This window comes from Rhinatrema bivittatum, chromosome 3 (genome assembly GCF_901001135.1).
Source record: "Rhinatrema bivittatum chromosome 3, aRhiBiv1.1, whole genome shotgun sequence".
NCBI lineage: Eukaryota > Metazoa > Chordata > Amphibia > Gymnophiona > Rhinatrematidae > Rhinatrema > Rhinatrema bivittatum.
The window spans coordinates 550139670-550167548 of record NC_042617.1 but is presented as its reverse complement, the minus strand read 5'-3'; the positions used below and the strand labels follow the sequence as shown (position 1 = coordinate 550167548).

Below are 27879 nucleotides of genomic sequence, written 5' to 3'. Positions count from 1 at the left end.
TGCATGCAAAGCAATTTATTACCATTTTTGCACTATTTAGGATAAAATAATATAAAGTATTTTAAATACCGCAAGTTATTGCTGCATTAAGGCATTTACCACATGGTAACCAGCTAACGCAGCTTAGTAAATATACCCCAGAATAAGCTGTGCATATTAACAGCACCAGCCAGTGCCACAGACAGATAGGGTGGAAAGGGGTACCCCAAACTTCAGTATACTTTGGGCATAACTTTCGTTTATGGGACTGGGGGAATGAGTGGATCTCCCTCTCCAGTTGTACCAGTAACAGGAAGACTTCTGCTTGAGGGATAGGATTATATATGCTGTAATGTGTGCAGCACAGATTTTATAGCCTGAGTACCAGCTGACAAACTGTGCATTAAAAAAAAAAAAGAGTTCTAGAATTGTTTAGAGTAGTTTAGAGCAGGAATTTTAATGACAATCAGTCAACATTTAAAATTTTCTCACTTGCACAAAATACCAAACCTTTTCTAAGTCAATCTGCATAAGTACTGTGTATTATGATATACTAAGGATTCATTTTCCTTTAATTCTTTGATTACTAAGATGCTTGCCACTTGTACAGCCAATGGAATTCTGGGTTGGGTTTTTGTTTTTGTAATAAAGTGCCTGATTCTCAAAAGCATTTCTGCGCATAAAATGTGGTTGTGTGAGTAAAATTTTGCCCAGAAGAGATTCCAAACATATATTTCCATGCACTGGAAAGAGGTGTTTGAGGGCGGGTACGGCATTCACATATATTCAGTTTTTTAAAATATGCCTGCAGATCTATACACACACATTTACACCTAAAGAAGGCCTTGGAGAATGCCTACTGCTGGTTGACGTGAGTATGGATGAGAACGTTTGGGTGGAAATAGCAAAACTGAAAGTGGATAAGGCCTTGAGTTACATTCTAGGATACTACGGGAGCTCAGAGAAATGCTGGCGCATCCACTGAAGGACCTGTTCAATAGATCCCTAGGGATAGGAGTGATGGCGAACAAATGGAGAAGAGCAGTTTGGTCCCGCATCACAAAAGTAATGGCAGAGAGGAAGTTGGAAACTACAGCCTGGGTAGCCTTATCTCAGTGGAGGGAAAATTAGTGGTGGCCCTGCTGAAGGAAAGGATAATAAACTATTTACAATCCAGTGGGTTGCAGGATCGAAGGCAACATGTTCTTAACAGAGGAAGATAACGTCAGATGAATCTGATGGATTTTCTTTAATAGGTAACAAGAGAATTAGATCACCTGATATGATTTATTTGGTTTTCAGCAAAGCTTTGTCGCAGTCCCATATAGGAAGCTTATGAATATTTTAAGCAAGAGTGTGGGTCCCATGTCATGGAATGGATTAGAAATTGGTTTACTGACAAAATGACAGTGCATAATGGTAAATGGAACTGGCTCTGAGAAAAGAAGAGTGATAAGTGAGGTGTCTCAGAGATCGATTCTGAGGCCAATCTTGTTCAAGTGGAATTGCGGAGCATTTAGAAGGTAAGGTTTGATTTTTTTTTGCGAATGACAATAAGATCTGCAACAAGTAAACAGCCCTGAAGGGGGTAGAGAGAATGAGAAGTGATCTAAGACAGATTGAGGAGTGGTCAAAGGTTGAACAGCTAGAATTCAGTGTCAAGAAGTGCAGAGTCATACATTTCGGGTGTAGTCCAAAGAAGCTGTTATGTGTTGAGGAGACAGAGACCTCAGGGTGATAATGTCTAATGACCTAAAGACAGTGATGCAATGTGAAATGATGGTGATTCGGGCTAGAAGGATGCTAGACTGCATAGAGAGAGAGAGGCATAACCAGCAGGAAAAAGGAGGTGTTATTGCACTGTACAGATCATTGGTATGCCCTCACCTTGAGCACTATGCTCAGTTCTGGAGATTGTATCTAAAAAGGAACAAGATGGGATAGACGTGGTCCAGAGAAAGGCAATCAAAATGGTGTGAGGCTTGCACCAAAAAACTTGAGATGAAACTTGATGAACTAAATATGTGTACCCTAGAGAAGAAGAGACAGGGTGGATATAAAACAGAGTTTTAAATTCCTGAAAGGTATTCATAATGCACAAAATGAAACCTTTTCTGGTGCAAAGAAAGCTATAGAACTAGGGGCCATGATATGAAACTCCAAGGGGAGAAGATTCAGGAATGTCAGGAAATATTTTTTCACAGAAAAAGTGGTAAATGCATGGAATGCCCTCCCAGAAGAGGCGGTGTCAATAAGAATGGTAACAGAATTCTAAAGGACGTGGGATAAGCAAGAGGATCCCTAATGGCCAGAAGATGGAAATGAAAAAATGGCGTAACCTGTGCTAACTAGGTGTAACATTTTTGTATAGGGGTAACCTGCACAGAGTGGGCAGTAACAGCCCTAAACACCTTGCTGGGGCAGACTGGTCTTTATCTGCCATCATTTACTATCTTACTATGGTATTAGCTAACGAGCATGTGGAAACGTATGCAGTGCTAGGTTCTCAGTGTAACAGGCTTATGCGTATACTATAGCTCTCTGTAGACCAGTGAAAATTACCTTCAAATCTTTCAAACCATAATAATTTATTTATTAGTCATGTTTACCTAAGCATTCCAGACATCTTTTTTTCAGCACAACCAAGATGACTTTTCAATGTTAAGTTCTCATCATGCCTTGCAAATTTACCCATTATCTCTCTGAGTGGTAAAACTCTTTGAAACTGAAGCATTTGGTAATCAAGCAAGTTGTTTATCTATAAACAGTGCTCTCCGTAGTCAGGAGCTTAAATCAGCCATAACTTGTAGGTATCATCATCCAATGGCACCAACATGGAACCAGCTCTCAGAACTCATAAAGTCTTTGAGCATGTGCAGGAGTTTCTGAGCAAGGACACTGCCTTGTGAACCCCTCAGTCTCTTCCAGAGACTTAGCAAGATAGCTGACCCTTCAGGATGATGGGCAGGTATTAAGAATGGTTGATTTTACTTGTCATCTACAGAGAACCATGTTTACAGATAAGCAAGCTTGCTTTCTCTATCGACAAGCAGGATTAATCAGCCTTAACGTGTGGAGAACAGCCCCAAGTTAGGTTTATATTGCAGAACAATGACTTAATAGACAAACCAGCTCCACTAGGTGGAGAGTGGAATACTGGGTAAATGAATTGCACAGAACTGCTTGTCCAAACATTGTCTCCACAGGACAAGCTGTTAAGAGAGCAGTGGGACATACAGGTGTGAACATACAATGAAACAGCAGTTTTGCATATGTATTTAATGGAAGTGATCTCAAACAAGCCACTGAAGTTACCATGACTCTCACTTGATGAGGCTTGACAGAGTCTGTAACCTGTAAGCTAACAAGAGCATAATACTGCTCTATACAGTCCGCTAGACAATTACACAGAGTTCTTTTGGAAACTGCCCTTTCCAATCTGTTGGGATCAAAGGACACAAACAGCTGAGAAATTTGATGGTGAGATTGAGTCCTTTTCAAATAATACGCTAAGATTCTCTTGCAATCCAAGAAGCAAAGAGCCCATTCTTCTTTGTGTGCATTCAGTCTTGGAAAGAACATTGGCAACTCAATAGCCTGGTTAATGTGGAATGCAAAGAGCACTTTTGGAAGGAATTTAGGGTGAGTTCATAAAACAGCCCTGATGTGAAAAAACCACAGATAAGAGACCAGAGTCTGTAATTCGCTTATTCTTCATACTGAAGTGATGGCCATAAGAGACAAACCTTTCCAGGCTGAAAAAATTCAAGTTCACTTACTTGAGAGGTTCAAAGGTAGATTTCATGATTTGAGCCAGAATCACATTTAGTTCCCAAGGTACTGGAGGTTTACTGACCAGAGACTTGAAATGTCACAAAGCTTCATGAACTTTGATATTAAAAGGTGACAAGAGAGAGGAACACTGTCCACCTGCTTGATAATAGGCTGCAATGGCACTGTGATGGGCTTTAATTGAAGAGGTACTGAGGCCAGAGAATGAGAGGAAGAAGAGATAATGGAGTAAATCCTTGGGCTACTGAAGAAGGGATCCAGTTCGCTGATCTTGCATCATATACAGAATCTCTTCCACTTGAAACTCCAGGATTTTATGGTTGAAAGCTTTCTACTTGAAAGCACTATGTCCTCCACCTCCCTGGGAAGGAGTAAGGAGGAGACTACTGAGCATTCAACATTCGTGCTGTGAGGACCAGCGATACCAGATTCAGGGGGCAGAGCCGGTCTGTATAAAACCCCAGGCCCTGATGGGTGCAATGCAGAATTTTTCCATACTTTGTTAGACAGAGTAGTAGATCCTCTATATTCTTATTATTCGGCCTTGACTAATATAGGTCATTGTGATCATTGTGATCCCAAAAACAGGTTAGGACCTATCCCACCGTGTGTCTTACTGTCCCACCTTTTTTGAATTCTGACATTAAACTTTTGGCAAAGATTTTTCCAGACAGATTGGCAATACTATTACTTCTGAGACACAGGTTGAATTTGTACAATATCGCTACTTGGTTACCAACGTGTGTCTTGTTTCGGCGGCCATAGAGCAACCTATGAAATTGGGCATTACTTCATTGATCAGCTTTGACACAGAAAAAGCATTGGATCATATGGAATGGAGCTGCTTATTTCTAGTTTTAGATGAAATGGGAATAACTGGTTATTTCTCAAAGTAATTCATTTGTTGTAAGTGGACCCTAAAACTGTGAGTCAGGCAAATGGGAAGAAGTCTCAGAAGTGGGAGAGGTACCTTACAGGGTTGTCCTCTTTCATCATTATTGGTTTTATTATCTACGGCACCACTTCTGCGAACAATCCAGGAAGCTGATCATATAATTGGAATGAAAATGGGGCATGGGTGCTTTAAAATTGCAGCTTTCACAGATGATCTTTTGGTATTTCTTAAAAATCCTAAATAGTCTTTGATGGGTTTGATGAAATTGTTTGACAGATTTGGGCTTTGTTCGAGATTTAAGTTAAATGTGTCCAAATTGGTGGCCATAGCATTCCCCACATTTATTAAAACTCGGTGGGCTAATGATTTTCCCTTTGAATGGTGTCAAGGCACTCTTCGTTATCTAGGAATTTTAATCTGTGAGGATTTGAAATTTTTATGTCAAGCAATATTTTGCCATTGTTGGACTTTACCAAACTCAAATTTCAAAAGTGACAAGATCTCCCTTCCTTTTTGATAGGCCACATAAATCTGTTTAAGAAGTTTCTTTTTCCTAAGTAGTCATATATCCTTCAGACTCTCCCCAATCACTTGTTAAGGAAGTATTTACAATTTCTTGATACTTTGCTTTTAAAATGTTTATGAAAAGGGTCTAAACCTTGGGTACCGCTACAGTGGCTAAAAACGGATTTGGAACATGGGGCCTAGTGCTTCCAGATCTTAAAATATAAAATGAAATATCCTTAGTTATACTACTTAAGGACTGGTTGTTGGATACTTCCACCTATGCAAACATCTTCATGGAATCTTCAGCTTCAGTTCCATTTTCTCTACCATTTCTCCTTCATGCCACGAGCAGCAGGCTTTCTAGGGTTGTGAGATGTAGTGTTTTAATTGCTCCCTTGCAACAGTCATGGAAATGTATCTCTAAAATGTTGAGTTGTTACTGAGAAGTATCCTCCTTCCTATCTATACAAAGGAATAGAGATATTCTAACAGGAGACCAGGTGAGATCTTTCTATCAATGGACTGCTTTAGGAATTTCTCAAATTATTATTTATTTATTTTTATATACCGACGTTCAATCCGGGATATCACATGTTTTAAACTCTGAAGGTAGGATGATGTCTTTCTATCAACTAAAATATTTGTATAAAATGCCAAATAAAGGTTTTCTCCCTTATTTGCAACTGAAGCATTATATTCATTTATGAAATGGAAACTTTCTTACTCCAACTGTGCAAGTGAAGTTGGAGGCATTTGTTATGATAGATGAGGTTGAAATGCTTTCAGTTTCTAAAATTCATAAAGCATTTCAGGAGCTAGACTGGACAGACTTTCACAAGATACATTTTTGAATTGTTTTAACAGAAGAAAAGGTCTCACCAACAATGCGTAGTTGAGGGAAATATACTTTAAATTATTGCAGAAAGCATATATCAATCTTATTAGCATACACAGGGCCCATCTGACAGACTTGGACCTATGTCTGAAATTACAAAGTACCCCTGCTCTCTCTCTTGTTTTTTGGTCTTGTTCCTTAATAAAGCAATTTTGGAAGAGGATTACCAGCCTTCTTTGCATCTTTTAGGACTTGAGGTCTCCTGTGCACTTGAGCTGGTATTATTTTATGATGTTTCATCTCTAAAATGCAGGGGAAAGGATAGGTATTTCTTAGTTAAGAAAGATTTATTGTTGGAGGATCCAAGATGGGGATCTAGCAGTACATGCTTGTGTTCATCCTTACTTTGCCTTATCTTATTGGAAATATGCCTCATTCTGGCCGAATGAGGGTTAGAGACCGGGATGAATCAGCTTCCCCTCCCTTGAGCCCTGTGGTCAGTCCGATGGATGATCATGTGCAGCGGGGAACTACTACTTCAGGAGTAGAATCATTGGAGGTCAGTGGGGAAGAAGGACTCGACTCCTTCCCAGAACCATTAATATCTCTGTCCCCGGAGGAACGGATGGACCCTGCAAATCCCGCTGAATGATGCTGGTAGCGTCAAGCCTCATTCTGAGACTGCAGAGCCTGCTGAAATTGCTTCATTGCCAACTGACAATCTTGGTGAAACAGGGGGAATTCCTGGAGGTGAAGTTCTGTGACAGCTCAGAGAAAGTTTTCTTCATTCAACCAACTTACCATTGATACAGCCGTTTGAGACAGTAAGGCCAAGAACATTTACACTTGAAACAATCTGGGAAGCAATTCAGACTTTAAACAATAATAGTGTAGCTCAAATACATCTGGTGGTGAACTACATAACTGTTTTAGATAACCCATGTGAAAACACTGGAAAGTGAAACCAGAGAGATTTAAAAAAATCCTGAGAGACCTTTAAAGTTGACCCAGAAAGCACATCTGCTCTTCATCAGGCTTTGCTTAAAGAAAACCAATTTCTTTCAAACAGATTAGGAAAATCAAATTCGGGGGAGAAACCCCCGTTTTATTACTTTTCCAACGGATCTACAAATTCCTCCCAAAGACATGTGGAAAAAATATTTAATGGATATCTTTAAAATTCCTGAACAAGCTTTATCACTGGGATCTGTATTGGGACCCTTACTTTTCAATATATTTATAAATGATCTGGAAAGAAATACGACGAGTGAGATAATCAAATTTGCAGATGATACAAAATTGTTCAGAGTAGTTAAATCACAAGCAGATTGTGATAAATTGCAGAAAGACCTTGTGAGACTGGCAAATTGGGCATCAAAATGGCAGATGAAATTTAATGTGGATAAGTGCAAGGTGATGCATATAGGGAAAAATAACCCATGCTATAGTTACACAATGTTAGGTTCCATATTAGGTGCTACAACCCAAGAAAGAGATCTAGGCGTTATAGTGGATAACACATTGAAATCGTCGGTTCAGTGTGCTGTGGCAGTCAAAAAAGCAAACAGAATGTTGGGAATTATTAGAAAGGGAATGGTGAATAAAACGGAAAATGTCATAATGCCTCTGTATCGCTCCATGGAGAGACCGCACCTTGAATACTGTGTATAATTCTGGTCGCCGCATCTCAAAAAAGATATAATTGCGATGGAGAAGGTACAGAGAAGGGCTACCAAAATGATAAGGGGAATGGAACAGTTCCCCTATGAGGAAAGACTAAAAAGGTTAGGACTTTTCAGCTTGGAGAAGAGACGGCTGAGAGGGGATATGATAGAGGTGTTTAAAATCATGAGAGGTCTAGAACGGGTAGATGTGAATCGGTTATTTACTCTTTCGGATAATAGAAAGACTAGGGGGCACTCCATGAAGTTAGTGTGTGGCACATTTAAAACTAATCAGAGAAAGTTCTTTTTCACTCAACGCACAATTAAACTCTGGAATTTGTTGCCAGAGGATGTGGTTAGTGCAGTTAGTATAGCTGTGTTTAAAAAAGGATTGGATACGTTCTTGGAGAAGTCCATTACCTGCTATTAATTGAGTTGACTTAGAAAATAGCCACTGCTATTATTATCAACGGTAACATGGAATAGACTTAGTTTTTGGGTACTTGCCAGGTTCTTATGGCCTAGATTGGCCACTGTTGGAAACAGGATGCTGGGCTTGATGGACCCTTGGTCTGACCCAGTATGGCATGCTCTTATGTTTCAAGGATATACAATTTACCTGTTAAAAAAGATTTATCAGACCAAAAGAACATGCAGGCTTTCTCTCTGACTGAACCAGCTAAGTTGGATCTTACTGCAATCCTTGACATTTCTGAGAATGAACTGGTTTCTCTGGCAACTCTCATTGTTTCATTTCTCCTGGAGTCGGCTAGAGACTGAATCCTTAAAATGTTCTTTCATCATAACTGGAAACCTTCCTAAATTTAAAAGTGCGAGGCTATCTGGACCTTGCCAGACAAACTTAGAAGAGGAAGAGGCAATTTCTATTAATGAGGTCCAAGGTTTTGGAACTGGGTGCTTTTTTTTCTTCTTAAATTCCCTTGGAAATCTCTTATTAAATGCCTCATATCTTCTTTCTACCATCACAATTCTCATCTTTCTTGACTGATAAGTCTATTCCTATCTTAAGTTCTCCAATTTCTGTTATCAGAGCGCCGGATGATCAGTTATGAGTCTGTTCAGTTAGATATTAAGGTCGCCCCCCCCCCCCCCCCCGCTAGTAATTGCCTTATAAAGATTCATGTATTCCATACCTGGGGTTGTGGTCTTGGATCCCTTTAATAGAGGACTGGGATTGTATGAGACATGTAATTGTTATTACATAATATTATTACTATTAGTTTTAGTATTTTCTGTCATTGTCTTAGGGCTTGCTGTCCAAATGGCTTCTTGAAATGTATTTGCAAAAATGTATAAATAAATAATTTAAAAAAGAAATATTTATTGCTTGGGAAAAATCAATTTTAAGTGTGTGAAGGGTCTCAGAACCACCCTCCTTTTGGTAGAATCAGCTTCATTCTCTGACGCAAATGTAAAATCTGGCGAGTGGCTCATCTTTCCAGCGTAGAACATTCCTGATGACATGAGACAGCTATATTCAAAACTCATCTCCAAAGGCACGCAGCTGAGTCCTAAACAAATGAACTATGCATGAGTTTCTTTATTTTTATGATATTAAACTTCCAGATGAAGGAAGTACTGTTGAATCTATCTTCCAAAGGGGGTAATGTAAAATGAACAGAATGTTTTGGCATTGATAAAGGCCTAGATTTATCAATTTGCTGTAAATATTGCATGTGATAGAAAAAGGGGTGTGTTTTATGGTAATGTGTGCTTTGCATAGGTATTACTGCAAAGTGCATTAATTTTCATGAGAGAGAGAGAGACTATCTACAAGGCCCTTGTAGTAGGTAGCTATTTATATCTCTATAGGAGGCCCACCTAGTAACTCGAGGTGAGGTTTAGATGATGTGATCTTCTTAGTGTTTAGATAATTGCCAGGTTCCTGTGGCCTGGTTTGGCCTCTGTTGGAAACAGGATGCTGGGCTTGATGGACCCTTGGTCTGACCCAGCATGGCAATTTCTTATGTTCTTATGTTACCCAGGTAGCAAGTCCATCAAGCTACGTTGAGAGAACATTGTACAAATCTCATATTTGTGTGAGTTTCCTCACTCCGAAGGACATCAAATCTTCACAAGAGTGTACTATTCTGTTCTTACGTCTCACTCTGCATGTAAAAGTGGCCCCTAACCCCTACACTACTACCTAAACCTCACCTCGAGTTACTAGGCAGGCCTCCTATAGTAGCATAAATAGTCACCCCCAGAGGTTATTTTTCTCTCTTTCTCTCTCCCTCTCCTCTCATTTCAGACCCTTCCCCCACTCTCCTCCCTCATCTCAGTCCCTTCCCCAGCCTAAAAATGCCCAAAACAGAATTTGTGAAAAAATTGCATTATGGACATAACGCACGATATCACACAGCTTAACACAATTGAAAAAGGTGTAGTTATTTTCGGCGCTAAAACTGTATGATATCGTGCATTATGGCTTCGCAAAGCCAGACCACTTTTTACGAAATCCCTCCCCAATCCCTCTCCTTTTAAAAATTTGGTTCGCACCATGCGTAATGGTACTTATTGCGTATATTAAGGTGTTTTTCGCACTCGGAAACGCCTTAGTGCATGCGAAAATGCCATAACACGATTAGATACATGACCCTGAAAGTTTGCTATGGGGAGTAGCAGAAACCACACTTCCTGCTGCTGAACCTTTGTAGTTTTGCTTCTTGGTATATATTCCAAGAACTGATTGTCTATTGCAGTATGTTAGATTATGAGATTGTTATTGTGTCAATAAACAGAGTTAAACATACACGTGATACCTACTAGCTTCATGGAGTGTCTCCTAGTTTCAATACTAATGAACAGGGTAAATGAACACTCCCTATTCACCTGCTCCACCCAATTCATGATTTTATAGATCTCTATGATATCTCCTTTCAGCTGTTTCTTCTCCAGGGTGAACAGCTCTAACCTGTTTCGTCTTTCCTCATCGAGGAGCCATTCCATCCCCTTTCCTTTTATCATTTTGGTTACCCTTCTCTGCACTCTTTCTAGTTCCACTATAACTTTTTTTGAGATGGGGCAACCAAATAGGTCACAATACACAAGATATGGTTGATCAATACAGAGGCATTATGATATCCACTTATTTTCATTCCTTTCCTAATAATACCAATTATTCTATTTGTCTCTTTTTTTTTTTTACTGCTACTGTACACTGGGCTAAGAATTTCAGAGTACTGTCCACAATGATTCCAAGATCCTTTACCTGAGTGATGACATCTAATACGGAATCTTGCATTGTGTACTTATATTTTGTATTTCAAAAGATTTTTATTGGAATGAGAAGCATCACATACAAGTCCATAAAAGACAAAATACATGTCAGAGGCCAAATGTTGGACATATATGTTGAACAGAGAACATAAAACAGAATATTTTGGATTATTCTTCTCTATATGCATTTAGATGCCCAATCCTCCAGTCTCTCAAGGTCCTCTTGGAATTTTTTATAATCAGCTCATGATCTAACAACTATGAATAATTTTGTGTCATCTATGAATGTGATCACCTCACTCTTCTCCCTTTTCCAGATCATTTATAGATATATTAAGAAGCACCAGTCCCAGTATACATCCCTGGGGCATATCACTATTTTTCTTTCTCCACTGACAGAAATGACCATTCAGTTTCCTATCCTTTAGCCAGTTACCAATCCACAATAGGATACTGCCTCCTATCCCAGGACGTTTTAATTTTCTGAAAAGCCTCTGAGGTATTCATAGAAAAATTGACATCACCAAAGATTTGTGTTGTACAAATCTACTCCTGCAGGAAGACCTTGTGAGACTGGAAAATTGGGCATCCAAATGGCAGATGAAATTTAATGTGGATAAGTGCAAGGTGATGTATATAGGGAAAAATAACCCATGCTATAATTACACAATGTTGGGTTCCATATTAGGTGCTACAACCCAAGAAAGAGATCTAGGTGTCATAGTGGATAACACATTGAAATCCTCGGTACAGTGTGCTGCGGCAGTCAAAAAAGCAAACAGAATGTTGGGAATTATTAGAAAGGGAATGGTGAATAAAACGGAAAATGTCATAATGCCTCTGTATCGCTCCATGGTGAGACCGCACCTTGAATACTGTGTACAATTCTGGTCGCCGCATCTCAAAAAAGATATAATTGCGATGGAGAAGGTACAGAGAAGGGCTACCAAAATGATAAGGGGAATGGAACAGCTCCCCTATGAGGAAAGACTAAAGAGGTTAGGACTTTTCAGCTTGGAGAAGAGACGACTGAGGGGGGATATGATAGAAGTGTTTAAAATCATGAGAGGTCTAGAACGGGTAGATGTGAATCGGTTTTTTACTCTTTCGGATAGTAGAAAGACTAGGGGGCACTCCATGAAGTTAGCATGGGGCACATTTAAAACTAATCGGAGAAAGTTCTTTTTTACTCAACGCACGATTAGACTCTGGAATTTGTTGCCGGAGGATGTGGTTAGTGCAGTTAATATAGCTGTGTTTAAAAAAGGATTGGATAAGTTCTTGGAGGAGAAGTCCATTACCTGCTATTAAGTTCACTTAGGGGAAGATTTTCAAAAAACGCGAATAGGCGTACTTTTGCTGGCGCAAGCAAAAGTACGCTGGATTTTAGTAGATACGCGCAGAGCCGCGCGTATCCACTAAAATCCTGGATCGGCGCGCGCAAGGCTATGAATTCTGTATAGCCGGCGCGCGCCAAGCCGCGCAGCCTACCCCCGTTCCCTCCAAGGCCGCTCCGAAATCGGAGCGGCCTTGGAGGGAATCCTCTAATGCTCTCCCCTCACTTTCCCCTCCCTTCCTCTACCTAACCCACCCGCCCGGCCCTGTCTACACCCCCCCCCTTACCTTTCTCCGGGGATTTACGCCTCCCGGAGGGAGAAGTAAATCCCCGCGCGCCAGCGGGCCTGTTGCGCGCCGGGACGCGACCTGAGGGCGGGTACGGAGGGCGCGGCCACGCCACCGGACCGCCCCAGGCCGTAGCCACGCCCCCGTACCCGCCCCCAAAACGCTGCCGACACGCCCCCTAAACGCCGCGTAGACCGGGCCCGCCCCCGACACGCCCCCCTCGGAGAACCCCGGGACTTACGCGAGTCCCGGGGCGCTGTGCGCGCCGGTAGGCCTATGTAAAATAGGCTCACCGGCGCGCAGGGCCCTGCTCGCCTAAATCCGCCCGGTTTTGGGCGGATTTAGGCGAGCAGGGCTCTGAAAATCCGCCCCTTAGAGAATAGCCACTGCCATTAGCAATGGTTACATGGAATAGACTTAGTTTTTGGATACTTGCCAGGTTCTTATGGCCTGGATTAGCCACTGTTGGAAACAGGATGCTGGGCTTGATGGACCCTTGGTCTGACCCAGTATGGCATTTTCTTATGTTCTTATCCATTATAATGACTAAAAATCTTTAGTGATGTCAATTTCATTATGAACACCTCAGAATGTTTCTGTAACACCACCACCTAACCCTCCCCACCTTCCGAAACCCTCCCCGATTCAAAGTGCCCCTCTATAGTGATACATATAGAGTGTCAGAGTGACTCTATACAGAGGCACTTTCTCCCGTGATGTTTTAATCAGTGTGTGAAGTTAAAAATAGAACAATAAATTTATTGGAAATTGCAAGAGCAGGGTAATTAGCCTAACCAAACCCCTTTTTTTTTTATCACGGGCACTATTTCTGCTATATTTTATAGCATTTTGATTAATCTGTGGGTTTGAGCTGTATTTGGAATGGAGAACCATAAATAATCATTGGATTGATCTAGACCTGCCCAAATGACTTCATGTTGTATTGTCATAGGCCTCTAGTTGATTTCTGTCTTTGGCTTCACAACTAAGAATCCCCTCTGCCTGTCCCATGCCTTCCTGAAGTCTGTTACTGACCTTGCCGCCACCTCCTCCACTGGAAGACTGCTGCATGCATCGACCACTCTTTCCATGAAGAAATATTTTCTAATATCACTCCCAAGGCCATCCTTCTGATTCTCGTATCATGGCCTCCTGTTCTAGAATTTCCTTTCCACCATAAAATGTTGCTTCCTCCACCTCCTCTCAGGCTCCCCTTCTTCCTGATGTGGATCTCATTGATGACAATGCGATCCCATAAGCCCTGCCAGCACCGCTGGCACTTTCAGCTCACTGATCCCCTGCCCCTCCACTCCCTATCGGGTTGCCGGCTGTCCGGCTGGGTGTCAGCATTCCATTTTTGCCACCGGTGCAGTTTTTATACTGATGATAAGATATACATCACATATCCTGTGGCCATATCCCTGCTGGCTCCAGTGACATTCAGTGTACGATAAGAGGCAGAATAGGAGTTAAAGTTTTGCTTGTAAATAAGTACAATTTCTAAGCTAAATTAAAATGCTTCTAGCAGGTATTTAACCACCCCCATCCCTCCCTAATCAGCCTATCAGGAAGCTGCTCTTCACCCCACCCCCAGATCAACCTAGTGCAAAGCTGATCTGAAAAACACACAGTTCTGCAGGTGATTATAAAAGCAGCAGGCAGAACAAAAGTTCTTTTTGTTGAGTGCCAAGTCCCAAATAAATTTCAGAGAAAATGAGCATGAAGAACTCAGCTACTTTTACTGACACTTTTAGTGCTATAGGTCCATTGAGAGCATTCCCCTTAAGCAGCTTTTCCAACTGCCCAGCCTAAAACATTACTTAAAAAAACCCAAGAGTCTCCATTACTCACGTCAAGCAGCGCCCCCTGGATCTGCTCTATGTTTCTTTCTTTTTCTGCAAGCTCACATTTCATTTTCTGCATGGCTAGTTTCTCCTGCACAAGCTTCTCTTTTTCAACCTGGGATATAAAAAAACCCAAAAGGTTTTGTACAGTAACTAAGTATAGAGATTTAAAGACAACTTCTGATCAGTATACGGCTTGAATTAATTCTTCTTGACAGTTTTAAGGCTGTGACTTTCAACTGACTTGGGAAAATGACAGTGAGCTCCCAATTCAGTTTACGTACAGTTCTTGGTAATATCTTCTAAAGCTAAAGTTTCCCATAAAGAGCCTTTGCAGTTGGGTTTAATAGAGAAGAAATGTCTAAGAATACTGTAGCTCCTACAGGGAGAAAACTAGGTTAAAAGAAATTTGTACACAATGGAGGAAATGTTTAAAGGACTTGCATGTGAGAATGCATCAAAGTAGCAATATTCAAAAGACATTTCTGCACTTAAAGTGCACCTACATGTGTAAAACCTATGGACAATTCAATGGCCTTTGCATGTGATTTGCAAGCATGAATAATGCAAATGCATGCAAAGAAGGTCACTACTAGGCAATCTAATGCAAATATTTTATCATGGCCGACCCCACCAGTTTCTTTTTCTCAATCCCCTTATCCTGCTCCTACAGCCCCCCTAGCAATCCTTTCACCAGTCTTCCCCTCTCAACCTCCAGTGTTCCTACCAGATCCTCTCTCTCTCTCAATTTCCCTGCTCTGTCCCCATCGTCTCTTCCTCAATCCTCCACCCTTTCCACCCCAGTCTCTGCCCAGCATCTCCCTCTCTCTTAATCCCCCTACCCTGTCCTCACCAGTCCCAACATCACATCCCTCACTCCCTACAAGAACAATAATGAGGATATGGCAGCCCCAAAATACCATCTCCTGCCTTACTCCTTTGCTCCCCCCCATCTTCTGCTCAGCACCAGTATCCCAATCCTACCCCACTTCTTCTCTTTTCCCATCTCTCTCTCTACCCTACTGTCCAGTACCCAGTCTGATTTTCTCTTTTACATCTTCTACCATAACCCACCCACCCATCCACACAGGGTGAGTGCAAAGGTATTAAGTGCCCTAGGTAAACTTTCAATCTTGTGCCCCCTTACACACCTGCCTATTGGGAGTGGCTCTGGTACAGCATCACCTTCTTTTGCCCTTCTCAGCATCCACCATTCACTTCCTCTCACTCTTCGCCAAGGTCCTGCATCACCCAGTACCTTCTCTCTCTATCCCTTTCTCAGCCAGGCCCGGCACGACCAGGTGTGCATACTGTGCATTTGCACGGGGCGGCACACCTGGGGGCGGCGGGCCAACAGCATCAGGCGAGGCCGAGGGGCCGCGGGCGGAGCCTAACCCGCAGGTGGCCAAAGGAGTAGAGAGGCTGTAGGCCGCCGGCGCTCAACCTGCTGGCGGCTGATGGAGAGGCCTGTCTTCCGTTTGCATGTGTGCGCGCATGTCCACGCAGATTCCGCTATCCCCCCCAAGCAGGAAGATCGTGGGCAGTGGTAGAGCTCATCTTATCATGGCCCGAAGACAGCAGGAAGCCTGCGGAGCCATGGTGAAGCTCATCCTTCCATGGCCCAATGACAACAGGAGAGCATGTGTGTATGAGAGAGAGCTGGTATGTGTGTGTACTAAAGTTTTCCTTCCGTTTTATGAGTATAGAAAAAAATGCTTCATTATGGGAAGGCAAATTTCCACTTTGTTTTTTTCACCAGTGAAAAACGGTGATTTGAAGACTGCCTCCTGTGTAGAGTTTACAAGGCCGTGAATGCTCCAACAGTGCTCATACTTTTAGTCCAAGTAAAAGGTGGGCTGGGAAAGCAAAGCACATTTCCAATACCCCACAGGAGCAGGCATGAGGTACATCGGTACAAGAGTACCTGTGTTCCCCTGTGTGGCCACAAATTTTCAAAGGGAAATGCCACAAGGAGCTTCCCCTTTTAAAATGAGCTTGAAAGTTGCTCCCACCAGGCCCCCCTACAGCCTGGAAAAAAAAGACTCAGCATATCAGACCTGCAAGTCTCAGCTCTACAAAATTCCTGGTTCTTCTATATGGTTAATTATCTGAACATAGTTGTCCTAGCGCATTTCTTGTTCTTGTGCTGCAGAAGATATTTATAATTAATGTCAGAACTCCTGGGCTTTCTTACTGTCAGGCCGATGCAATACTGACTTGTGGAAAACGGGCGCTCATGATTGACACGCGCTGATGCACCTCTCTAGGGCACCCGATGTAATATTTAAATGGGTCGCCACAGTAAAAGGAGACGCTAGGGGAAACTGGGCACCCCTAGCACCTCCTCGGCAGCGAGTGCACAGGAGAGATGGCTGTCAACGGGTTAGGAAAACGGATGCTCAATTTTACTCGTTAATTGAGCGCTCCTTTTCCTAACCCGACTGCCGGAACACTCTTTTTTTTTTTTTTTTTTTTAAGGTTTTTCCTTTTTTGGTTCCTCCGACTTAATATCGCCACAATATTAAGTCAGAGGGGCTACAGAAAAGCAATATTTTATGCATTTCTGTAAACCTTTCGGGCTCAAGAATTAACGTCTGCTCCAGGGCAGTTGTTAATTTTTGAGGGTAAATGTGCATGTCGGGCAAACTTTTTTTTTTTTTTGCATTGGGGGGGGAAATAGCTAATAGCCTCATCAACATGAATGCGTTTTAGACATGCTAATCCCCATTTTGTATAGGGGGTTATGGACACGTGTCCAAAATGCGCGTCCAAACACGTGTTGAGCCGTGCGCTGTGGCCAGAGGGTAAAAATAAGTCAGTCTACTTACTTGGATCTCCACAATTATCCTGTTGATCTGCTTTTGTTGGTTTTCTATGACCTATGCACATGTGAATACATTAAAAAAGAAAGCAATGGGGAGATGGGTCAGTAACAGTTTGTTCATGTTCTAGTACTATCTTCATTACTTCTTTCTTTACAAGCCTACCATGTAGATCTCGATTTTAATTTTAGCACAAGTTAAACACATTCAAATGCTAAAGCAGCAGTTATTTTCAAACATACATTTTAAAATTTAACAGGCAGAGAAACCAGATCATGAGAATAGTCTTCTTTCTAATTATGTTGATCCTGAAAGCAAATCAATGTCTTGCATTTTTTCAGTAGGCCCCTCTTGCTTAGCAGCTCCCAGCCTATCCATCTTGATGCCGCCATGCTGTCCATCATCATAAAACTGTTCCAGCATAGCTCTCGTGCATCCAGTACATGAATGTGGCACATGGAAGCAGACGTGTGGAAGCAGGGCAAGGGTGGGCCCAGTACTTCCCTTATCAACAGATCTAACACTAAATATCTCAGTTCTGCAGCTTTTCTGCACACCTCTGAATTTCAGAGCCTAGAAGTTGAACAACAGAGAAAACAAGACCACCTAGGAATAAGAGCGACAAAGAAAGAACAAGAGCCAATAAGCAGGCAAGGCACTATTTTGAAGAAGCAAGGCAAAGTACCACTGCCGTAAAGATGCAGAGCTATAGACTCACTGAGATCAATATTGAAAGGCTTTGTGCAGGTAACTTTTTAAATTACCGGCAAAAAAAACCCAAGGTTCGAATATGTTCCCCTCCTCTCTCCCTCCCCCGCCGACTGCATAAATTTTGTGCACGCAGGCTAAAATTTAGCCTGTGTGTTTACATATTGGACCGTCAGCATAATTAGGTTTAAAAAAGATTTAGACAAGTCCATCAACCGTTATTAATTAGGTAGACCTGGGGAAAGCCACTGCTTATCCCTGGGCATTAGCAGCATGGGATGCATCCGCTCCCCAGGCTCTCATGCACAACCACACTCATTCCCTCCTCCTCCTCTTCCACACACACACACACACATCTCAGTAACTGCAAACCCTTCATTGCCAAACAGCAGCAGCCTTATCTATGACACGGCAGCAATGCAAATATTATACCATGTTCTAGAACACTTATACACCACCTACTGGGGTTAACAGAACAAGCCGTACTGCTACAAAGCCCTGCAGAAAAACCACATGTTAGGAGAAATAGTGCACCTCAGTTACACATTCAGAACACTGACAGACCCTTACCTAATAGAAACTAAGGGACTACAAATTAGAAACAGAAACTTGTAGAAAACAATAAAATGGAAAGCCAGAGAAACCAGACTCTGAACAGTGAAATACTGAAGAACAAAATACAAATATGTAATGCATATTCCCAAAGGTAACATATGTCAATCACTAAAAATTAAAAATATATTTTTTTACAGTTATTTGATCTTATTTTTCTAATCAGTTGATCCCGGGCTTTTTTTTTTCCACCTTCCCTTTCTCGGTCTTTTCCCAATTCATCTTTTTTTTCTTTCTGTTCTTTCTCTCTCCACCTGTCTTCTTCCCTTCCTTCTTCAAACATACCCATAAGCTCTCATTCTCACACACTGTCTCTCTCACACACATATACTCTTTTTCTTACATGCTCTTTCACATAAACAGACTCCCACTCTCACATGCTGTCTCTCGCACACACAAATGGCAGTCTCTTTCTCATACATTTACGCCGGCTCTCTCTCACATGTTGTCTTACTCTCAACACACACAGGCTTCCACTCTCACATGCTCACATATCCCCACACACATACTCTCACTCCTACATGCTCTCTCTCTCTCACACACTCACACACTTATACACATATAAATATATAAAGGATCTCACTCTCACATACTGTCTGACATATGACATACACACACACACACACACACACACACACACACATAGTCTCAACACATTCTCACATACACATACACTCTACAGGGCCTCAGTCTCTCTCTCTCTACTCTAGGCCTCCTCTTTGCAGGTCACCGCAGCGACCTGATCTCCTCAGGCCACCACAAGATGGGGTCTGTGGTGGCCCTGCCACAGACACTGCTCCTCTTCTACATGCGGGCTGACGCTCCTCCTTCTTCTTGCACATGTGGCTTCGGCAACACTTTTCCTCCGGTGACGTGCGAGCAGGAAAGAGGAGGAGCACCCGGAGTTTGGGGGGGGCGGGGTCTCTTCTTTGCTTTGGGCCATGGTGGGATGAGCTCCATCACAGCCCAGCCGGTCTTCGTGCACAAGGGGGGGGTTAAAAGCTGTGCAGGGCTGTGAGAAAAGTTGTGCGCAGCTGTGCACGCATGCAGCTTAGCGGGAACATTGGGTCTGACCCAGTATGGCAAGTCTTTTGCTTTCTAGTTAAAGTCACAAACACAAGTCTGGCTAGAAAAATAGCTCTCCTAACATTATCCAGGTAAAGTTTTGCAAATAACTTTATCCGCATATATTCAATAGCAAACTTATCTGATTGAGTCCTGCTGAATATCCGTGTAACTTACCCAGATAAATTTGTCACTTGCTGGCTCTCTGAAAATTGATGTCATTTATATATATATATCTCAAAGGCATGTGTTGGTCACATCTTGGACACACACACACAAAGGCACACAGATACAGGCTCCCACTCACACATACACACACATAGGCACACACAGATCACATACCACACAGACACACACAGGTCCACATTCATGCACACACACGCACATAGGCACAAGTCCCCTTCCCAGACACACACACACAGGCTTCTACTCACACATACGCAAACAGACAGGGCCTCTTTTTTGTCTCCTGCCAGACTCTCTTCTTCATCTGACATGGGATGGGATGGAGGCTGCAGCAGACCTCGCCTTCTTTGGCTGCAGCAGGCTGGGGTTCCCCAGCAGCAGTCTCCATTTTGCCCACTGAGCATTTTCAACAGCTGCATGATGGAGTCCTGTGGCAGCCAGCAATAGGAGAGGTGTAATATATTGCCAAATAAATGTTCCTTACACATAGGTTCTACAGCTTTCTATTAATTACTTAATAAAACAATATATATATTGTTTTCTCATACATTTGATTTTAAAATGTATATCTGTTATAGAACAGAATACCCGAGCAACACCGGGCACTTTTTATGTATATAGCGGAACATGTTGCTTAGGGTCACACTGAAATGTAACTTCATAGGCAGACCTTGCTTGCATGTTCATTCTGATCTCTGAGATGATCATTTTCACACTGAAGTTGTTTTGTGTCCAATATTGGAAGGCGAATGCCATCTTCGAGGCACTTCTCAACTTTGTGTTGCAAACTGTAGTTGAGAGAAAGAGGAAAATAGTATCAATTTACCAAGTAAAAACAAAATTGTATTACCAGTGTTAAACAGGTGGGGAACGGATCATAAAAATACTTTTCACACAAAGCTCTCGGCACTGTGAATCGGTTATTTACACTTTCGAATAATAGAAGGACTAGGGGGCATTCCATGAAGTTAGCAAGTAGCACATTTAAGACTAATCAGAGAAAATTCTTTTTCACTCAATGCACAATTAAGCTCTGGAATTTGTTGCCAGGGGATGTGGTTAGTGCAGTTAGTGTAGCTGGGTTCAAAAAAGGTTTAGATAATTTATTTATTTATTTAGTACTTTTTTAATACCGGCATTCATGATTCAGATCACATCATGTCGGTTTACAAGGAACCAGGGTTATAACCTTAAAAATAACACAGCGAAGAAAAGGCAAAAGTTACAATAAAACAGGGGTAATGGAACTGGGAGAAAAAGAAGCCAGAGCGGAAAGTAACTCATTGACTATAACAAATTATTTACAGAGTGCTGAATGTTAGGTAATGGTAGCTAGGGTGGACCAGCGCTTAAGGAAAGGCTTATTGAAACAACCAGGTCTTGAGTCTTTTTCTAAACGTCAACAGGCAGGGTTCCTGTCTGAGCTCAGGGGGAATAGAATTCCATATGGTTGGTCCCGCTGTAGAGAAGGCCCGTTCTCTAGTGGCTAAATGATGGGTGAATTTGGTTGGAGGGGCGTGCAGGGATCCTCTGTAGGCTTCTCTGATAGGTCTTGAAGAGGTGTGGAGTCTGAGAGGGAATTGTAGGTCGATGGGGACTTGTGAATGGTTTTGTGAATGATGGTGAGGGACTTGTGTAAAATTCTAAAACTTATTGGTAGCCAATGCAAATTTCTGAGGATGGGCGTGATGTGATCTCTTCTGCAGGTATTTGTTAAGATTCTGGCCGCCGCGTTTTGAAGCATCTGAAGATAAGTTCTTGGAGGAGAAGTCCATTAACTGCTATTAATCAAGTTAACTTAGGGAATAGCCACTGCTATTAATTGCATCAGTAGCATGGGATCTTCTTAGTGTTTGGGTACTTGCCAGGTTCTTGTGGCCTAGTTTGGCCTCTGTTGGAAACAGAATGCTGGACTTGATGGACCCTTGGTCTGACCCAGCATGGCAATTTCTTATGTTCTTATGTATAGCTGCCTATAAATATCCTTCAGCACATTAAGGGGGGGGGGGGGGGAGGAAGCAGGGAGAAGATGTTAAAAAAAAATACTGGGTCTCCATCAAACTAATGCTCACTGGATAACAATCCTCTTTTTTAATTTTTTAACTATTCATTTTTTATAATCTTTTTTTATATATTATTTTTCAATAATAGCTCTGTGCAAAAATTCATATGAACCACGACTGCTTAGATTACCGTTTCTTTTAGAAAGGGAAAAACCTCAGACAGCACAACACCGGGATCTTTTTGTTATTATTCTCTTGGTGCTACTCGTGCTTGCATTTTACTGCCATCACTGGTTAAAAAAAAAACAACTTTCATTTTTCTTAAAAAATATATATCAGTCTCAACCTTATGAATCCATCTTGGCTTTTCACACAACTTTCATTTCTGTCACAAAACATCCAATCTTTTTGAAAAAAAGAGCAGTTTAAAATGAACGGCTTTTTCAATCCAGATTTCCAATACAATTCAGTGCTTCGTTAGCAAGCAACTGCGCCATCTTTGATACTTCATTGTTCTAAGTTAATGTCAAGGTTTACGTTTTCTTGAAACATTAATCAATTTTACCTCAGAGTAGAAATAAATAAGAATTACTCTAACAAACAATTTTTAAGATCTAAGGATAGACAGCAAAATGCGACTGCCTTGTCCCTCCCGAGACTCCTATTCAGTTCACAGGTAAGGTCAAAGTGACGGAAGTGTGGGGGGATCTCAATCCAACCCCCAGCGGACTTTGCCCACCTCACAAAACCAGCACACAGGACGATACAAATATCATCACCAGGGAAAGGTAAGACTGAGTTGTCTTGGCAGAGCTGTGGTGAGAAAGTGGAAAGAGTGGCCATCTTGCACTACGCCTGGTTCTTGACAGGGCTGTCACTCCTTCAGCTTCAAGGGCACCACCATTCACTACCTTTCTGGAAACGTTCTACTTCCAAGCCTTCATGTATTCAGCATAAACTCACCATCACAACTTTCATGACATACTCAGCATTGGCAGTCTTTAGTTCACAAAGTGCTTTTTCTAGCAGCCGTTTTGGATGCTACAAAGACATCTGTAGCCGTGGTAGGTTGTGATACCTTTTAAAAGGCTAACAAAAGAGACGGAGCACAGGGGCTTGTGCAGTTTTCAAATTACATGCAGTCCAGTTTTTTTTTTGTTGATCCTTCCATGGATATCACAGCTATTAAAATACCTGGATTACAAAAAGCACCAAATAAGCAGGCAGATTATTCCATGCAACTCAAAGCTGGATTTCACCGCCAATATTCTGATAAAATACCCATGAAATCAGTCATGGTTTGGATGTGAGATGCTGGTGTTTATATTCACATCCGAGCAAAGGGAGAGCCATGTTCATACAAAAGTGACAGAGTTCCCTATAATGAGCACAAATAGTCTTCCATTTCCAGTTCTGCTTACACACGTTCACTGGACCTTCAACCTTTATTTGATAACCTTTAAAGCTATTATCCCCAATGAATGAAACCTATGTAAAAATACTATTTGCCATACTCAATCATGCGTAGGGAATTTTTCCATGGAAACCTGCCCTGTTGTTCTTTCTAAATACGTAAGCGCTCAGAGACGGGGAGTCAGCTGTGCATGGCATAAATCTCTCTGTAACGTGAAATAGAAGGGGGATGCTGGTGCTCCTGTAAGATTGGGCCTCTTACTCATTTTCTTATCCCCACTGATTGGTGTCATGCCTTGCCTTTTTTAAAAAAAAAAGTATCTTTGTTATCTTGCAACAAGATAAAAAAACAACTTATGACATTCAATATTCGTGCTCACTATATCTTTGTTTTTTTTTTTTGTCTAAAAAAATCTGCCACTTAAGAGGAAAAAAAAATGCATCAGCAGACTCAAAGCTGCAATTTAGGATGTGACTTCTGCAAACAGAACAAAAAACCCCACATCTTCTGTACTAACATTTTTAAACAGAATCAAAAAATAATCAGAACTTTAGAAAAGCTTTAGAGGACCCTGGTCTTTTCACAAATAAAGGAAATATCATAAACTTTGCATATCAGATGTCCCTGTTAAAGAAGCAAATAGAGCCCCGGTCGCACATTAATCACAATTTGCCACTAAGACATTCTTGAGGCGAAGCATCTTTGAAAGCCATGGCAGGATCTGTTTTCTGAGGTCTGTAGGACAATTTCCAATATCACACTAACATGGGGATTTTTATTGTACTTTTGCTGGATGTGCTGCAAGACTGCACTTTTTATTTGAAATCTCTGGTTGCTGGCGTTGCTCCATCTGAGTTTCTGATAAGATGTGCGCGAGTGCATACTGCTGCTGGGCACATCATTTCGGCCAGGAGCAGCTAGGGCCAGGAGGTCCTCCCCATAATGTGATTCATGGTTTTATTATGTTCTGACTCACACTGAGCATTTATTTTATGGATGGAAAAGTGAGTAATAAGGATGATGATGATGGAGCCCCTCTCCCCCTCCATTGTTCCCTTTATTTTATCTTTTTTACAGGGATGTGTGTGTGTGTGTGTGTATGTATGTGTGTGTGTGTGTGTGTGTATGCACTACCGCTGCACACGTAATTCTGCTCTTTCTACCTTAGCACTGCCACCAGGAATCCAGCTCTGTCCTTCTCACCCATCCTCTGTATCATTCTCTTTTCAGATTCCATCTCATCCCTTCACTGCCAGCTTTCTTCTCTTCTCACATCTTTCAGTTCTCTCATCTACCCCCACCCCCAACCCTCCTCTCTCTCCCACCCTTTCATTTCTTTTCATTGTCTCTCACCCCTCCACTCCTTCGCCTATTCCTCCATCCTCCCATCATCCCTCATCCCTATGACGCCTTCTCAGTCCTTTGCTTCCAGCCTTCTCTTCTCCATCCCTGCTGCCTTTTTCCCCAGGATAGGGGCAGGTGAGTCAGAGGGCAGAAAGGGGAAGAACCAAAATATCAGAGTCCGAGACAAAAAAAGCGCCTACAGGGACGCGTGGCAAGCAGGAAACAGCAATTCCCAGAGGGATTAAATCCATCCATGCAAGCTCTGAAGACAGAAAATGCATAAATAAGGGTCTGAACATGCAAGCAGCATAGTAAATGTAGCCCTCACTTGGTTTGGGGGCCACGTAATTGAGGGCTACAGCAAAGTCCCGGGGCCACAGTTTCTCTCCCGGATCTCTTACTTGCTCAAACTTATCAGATTTCAGCCCTGGGTGCTGGGCTTCACCAGTGGGGAAGAGGTGTACACCTCCAGGGCCCTTAGTGTCACACTCAGCTGCCCTCCGACAAGTTAACAGTCTCTGATCAGTTTGTACTTCACTGGCAGAGGAGACCTCCGGATGTGGCGAGTCCAAAAACACAAGGCAAGGAGTTAGCTGTGGCATTCAACTCAAAATGTACTGAAGTTCAAATCAAAAGCCAAACTAGAATGGCAAAAATCATAAAGAGCATCACAAAGTCATAATGCCAACAGCCACAGTCTCTTTATCCATGGTGCAAGATCTCACAGCTCCTCTTTTTTATTTTATTTATTGAATTTATACAAATTCTAACAAAGCATCCACTTTGTGTCAGCAACTTTGTACATTACAAAGGAAAGAAACAAAAACAAAGACAGTTCCCCTCTTTAAAGAAAGAAACGTTACTGTACCCATTAGACCACAAATGTGGGGAAGATCAGCCAGCTATAGGACAAATAAAAAAAACAACCCAAAATAAGTAGAAACGATGTAGCTTAAAGACGGCTCACCTCATTTCCTATGGATGACAAATCTGATCTTACAGATAGTAACATTTTTTTTGGAATCAAGAAAAGCTTTATGTTGCTCTTGTATAAAAAAAACAAAACTATCCTTATTGTATTTAACTATGCACTTGCAAGGATATCTCAAGAAAACATTTGCTCCTATAGCACAGGCATCCTGGCATAGAGCCAGAAACCCTTTCCTTCTTTCATGGGTAGATTTCGCCAGATCTGGGAATATCCTTACTTTCTGACCCAGGAACACAGTGGTGGATCTCCTAAAATACTTTTCTTAACCAAACTTAAATCACTTTCTGAAAAGAAAGATATTAATAATAATATATCTCTTTCTGACATTTCATAGTTAGGTGACTCCAGAAAGTCAGTCAAATTACCCATGTCTAGAGCAGGAGACTGAGACTGAATAGCTGGACGAGATGGCAAAAAATATACTTTATCCAGGGAAGGAGAAGAATCTGAGGAAAACTTCAAAACATCGAGGGAATATCGTTTCAAAGTCACATGAGGAATCTCTCCCACTATCCTTGGAAAATTCAGTAACCGTAAATGTAACTGTCTCTATGAATTCCACATTCCTGTTTCAGGAACCACAATCTTGAATTATAGACGCTGGCGCTCCTTTAATAGTGTGGATTTCTTCTTCCTCTTCCTTAAATTTGTACAACATATCCTGCTGTTGAGAAACATTGTTTCTATAAAGATTATCCACTTGTTGAGATACAGAATTCATTTTTAGGGAGCAATCTGAAAAATATTTACCAAGGTAGACATAAGGTCCTTTAGAGAGTCCAAAGTTACCACTGCCAGCTTTACTGTTGGAAGGAAAAATCCACTGGAAGGCTGGGGCCTAGCTGCAGGCTCCTCTCCCTCACCCATTGCCTGGGGAGTCTCACCAGATCTCAACAGACCAATTCCTCCTCCAAGATTTAACAGAGAGCTCTGCATAGGAACATTTGAAACCACAGCTCCCTCTGCTTCGGCAAACTGAGCTACCACTTCGGGGCCCGTTGTCGAAGGCAGTGGCAGAGTTTCCTGTAAGGCTGGTGGCAAGCGATCATCACAAGGACTCAGCGAAGCCTCCTCCGAGGCCGGGGTGAGCTTTCCTCTGCTCACCGCAGCAACCGGGCCCAGAGTCCTACCATGCAGAGCCGACGCCAAACACTGCTGAATCGTCATATGCCTGGTCAAAGGTAAGGGATCCGAGGGAAACGATCGCACCTTCCCTTTCCTTTTGGATGGCATGAGGAAAAAAAAACCATGCAGGTAACAGGGAATAGAAAACCGAGCAGAGCAGTGTTGGCGTTAAGCCACCATCTTGGCTCCTCTCCCAAGATCTCACAGCTCCTGTTGATGCTACTGAATCAGCTTCTAGACCAAAGTCCTCCCTGTGAAGTGCAGGAGAATTGTTTTCTTCCTCTAGTATAGATTAGAGAGGATCAGATCTCACAAAAGCCCTTGCTCTCAAACTCTGAAGAAACTCTTTTACAAAACTTCTTACAAAACAGTTCTTCAAAAAACTCTTTCCATATAGCATAGAAGTCACAGCCCACTGTTTCTGGTCGTAGGGAAGGCAACCTCCTGGAGCAGTCACTATCCACTGTTAACTGGTCGTGAGCAGGCAATCACCATCCAACACCAACCCTGCCAGCAAGGGACTGACCGGCCCTCCTACACAGACTACTGATGGAAAATCTCCATAATCCTCTTCATAAAATTCTCCACTCTTCCTTATTCTTTTGCAGACTGTAAAGCACACCTTGCAGTAATATCTACCTCTCTCTCTAATCTTCCTTCCACTGGACTGGTGAGCAGAGACCCCCAAATAGCTCCTCAATAGCTCCTAACCCATCTGGATCAGTTCCCAACACGCCTTCCCTCTGAATGTGAGCATGCTCACCCACCAATATATAGAGAGCAAGACCCATCCCAAAAGGGGCACGGGAATACCACTAAGGAGGGATCAAAAATGCAAAAATCCCTCAGATGTTGAGAAACAGAGACAAAACTAGAGGCAGTGACAAAGTCTTGCTACATAAATCACAGAAATGAGAAATGCTTGGTTGCCCCTGCCTATACTATCTCTCAGCTGCTGTACAAGTTTGACTACCTACACTGCTCTAGCTGTAGTGACCACCATTCCTTAATCTTTCCATTGTGCTTGGACTATGTCCCAGATGTCAGATGTACAGACTCAACATCCTGCAAGAGGTTGTTTCTTCTCCTTTTTTGTCCTTAGGCAGTGTCACCCTGTACCTACTTTCCTCTCAGTTATATCAATCCTCATACTATGTTCATTTGTAGAACATAGGGAATGGCCTCTGTTGTTACTGGCATCAGTAGCATGGGATCCTCTTAGTGTTTGGG

At 42.1% G+C, this 27879-nt stretch overlaps 1 protein-coding gene across 6 annotated transcripts in view; it reads right to left on the bottom strand.

Annotated features, from left to right (window-relative positions):
* The window catches only part of CEP85L (centrosomal protein 85 like), a 382914-nt gene that overhangs the window by 8967 nt on the left and 346068 nt on the right, over positions 1-27879 (bottom strand). For 5 of the 6 annotated variants that reach the window (XM_029596422.1, XM_029596423.1, XM_029596424.1 and 2 more), the window contains 3 exons: positions 20443-20560; positions 17208-17258; positions 14387-14494 (listed from right to left, as the gene is read on the bottom strand). In XM_029596422.1, coding sequence (XP_029452282.1) covers positions 14387-14494; positions 17208-17258; positions 20443-20560 — 277 coding nt within the window. Of the gene's footprint in view, positions 1-8838; positions 9205-14386; positions 14495-17207; positions 17259-20442; positions 20561-27879 lie in introns of those variants that run through there. The other variant, XM_029596428.1, reaches the window with a different exon arrangement.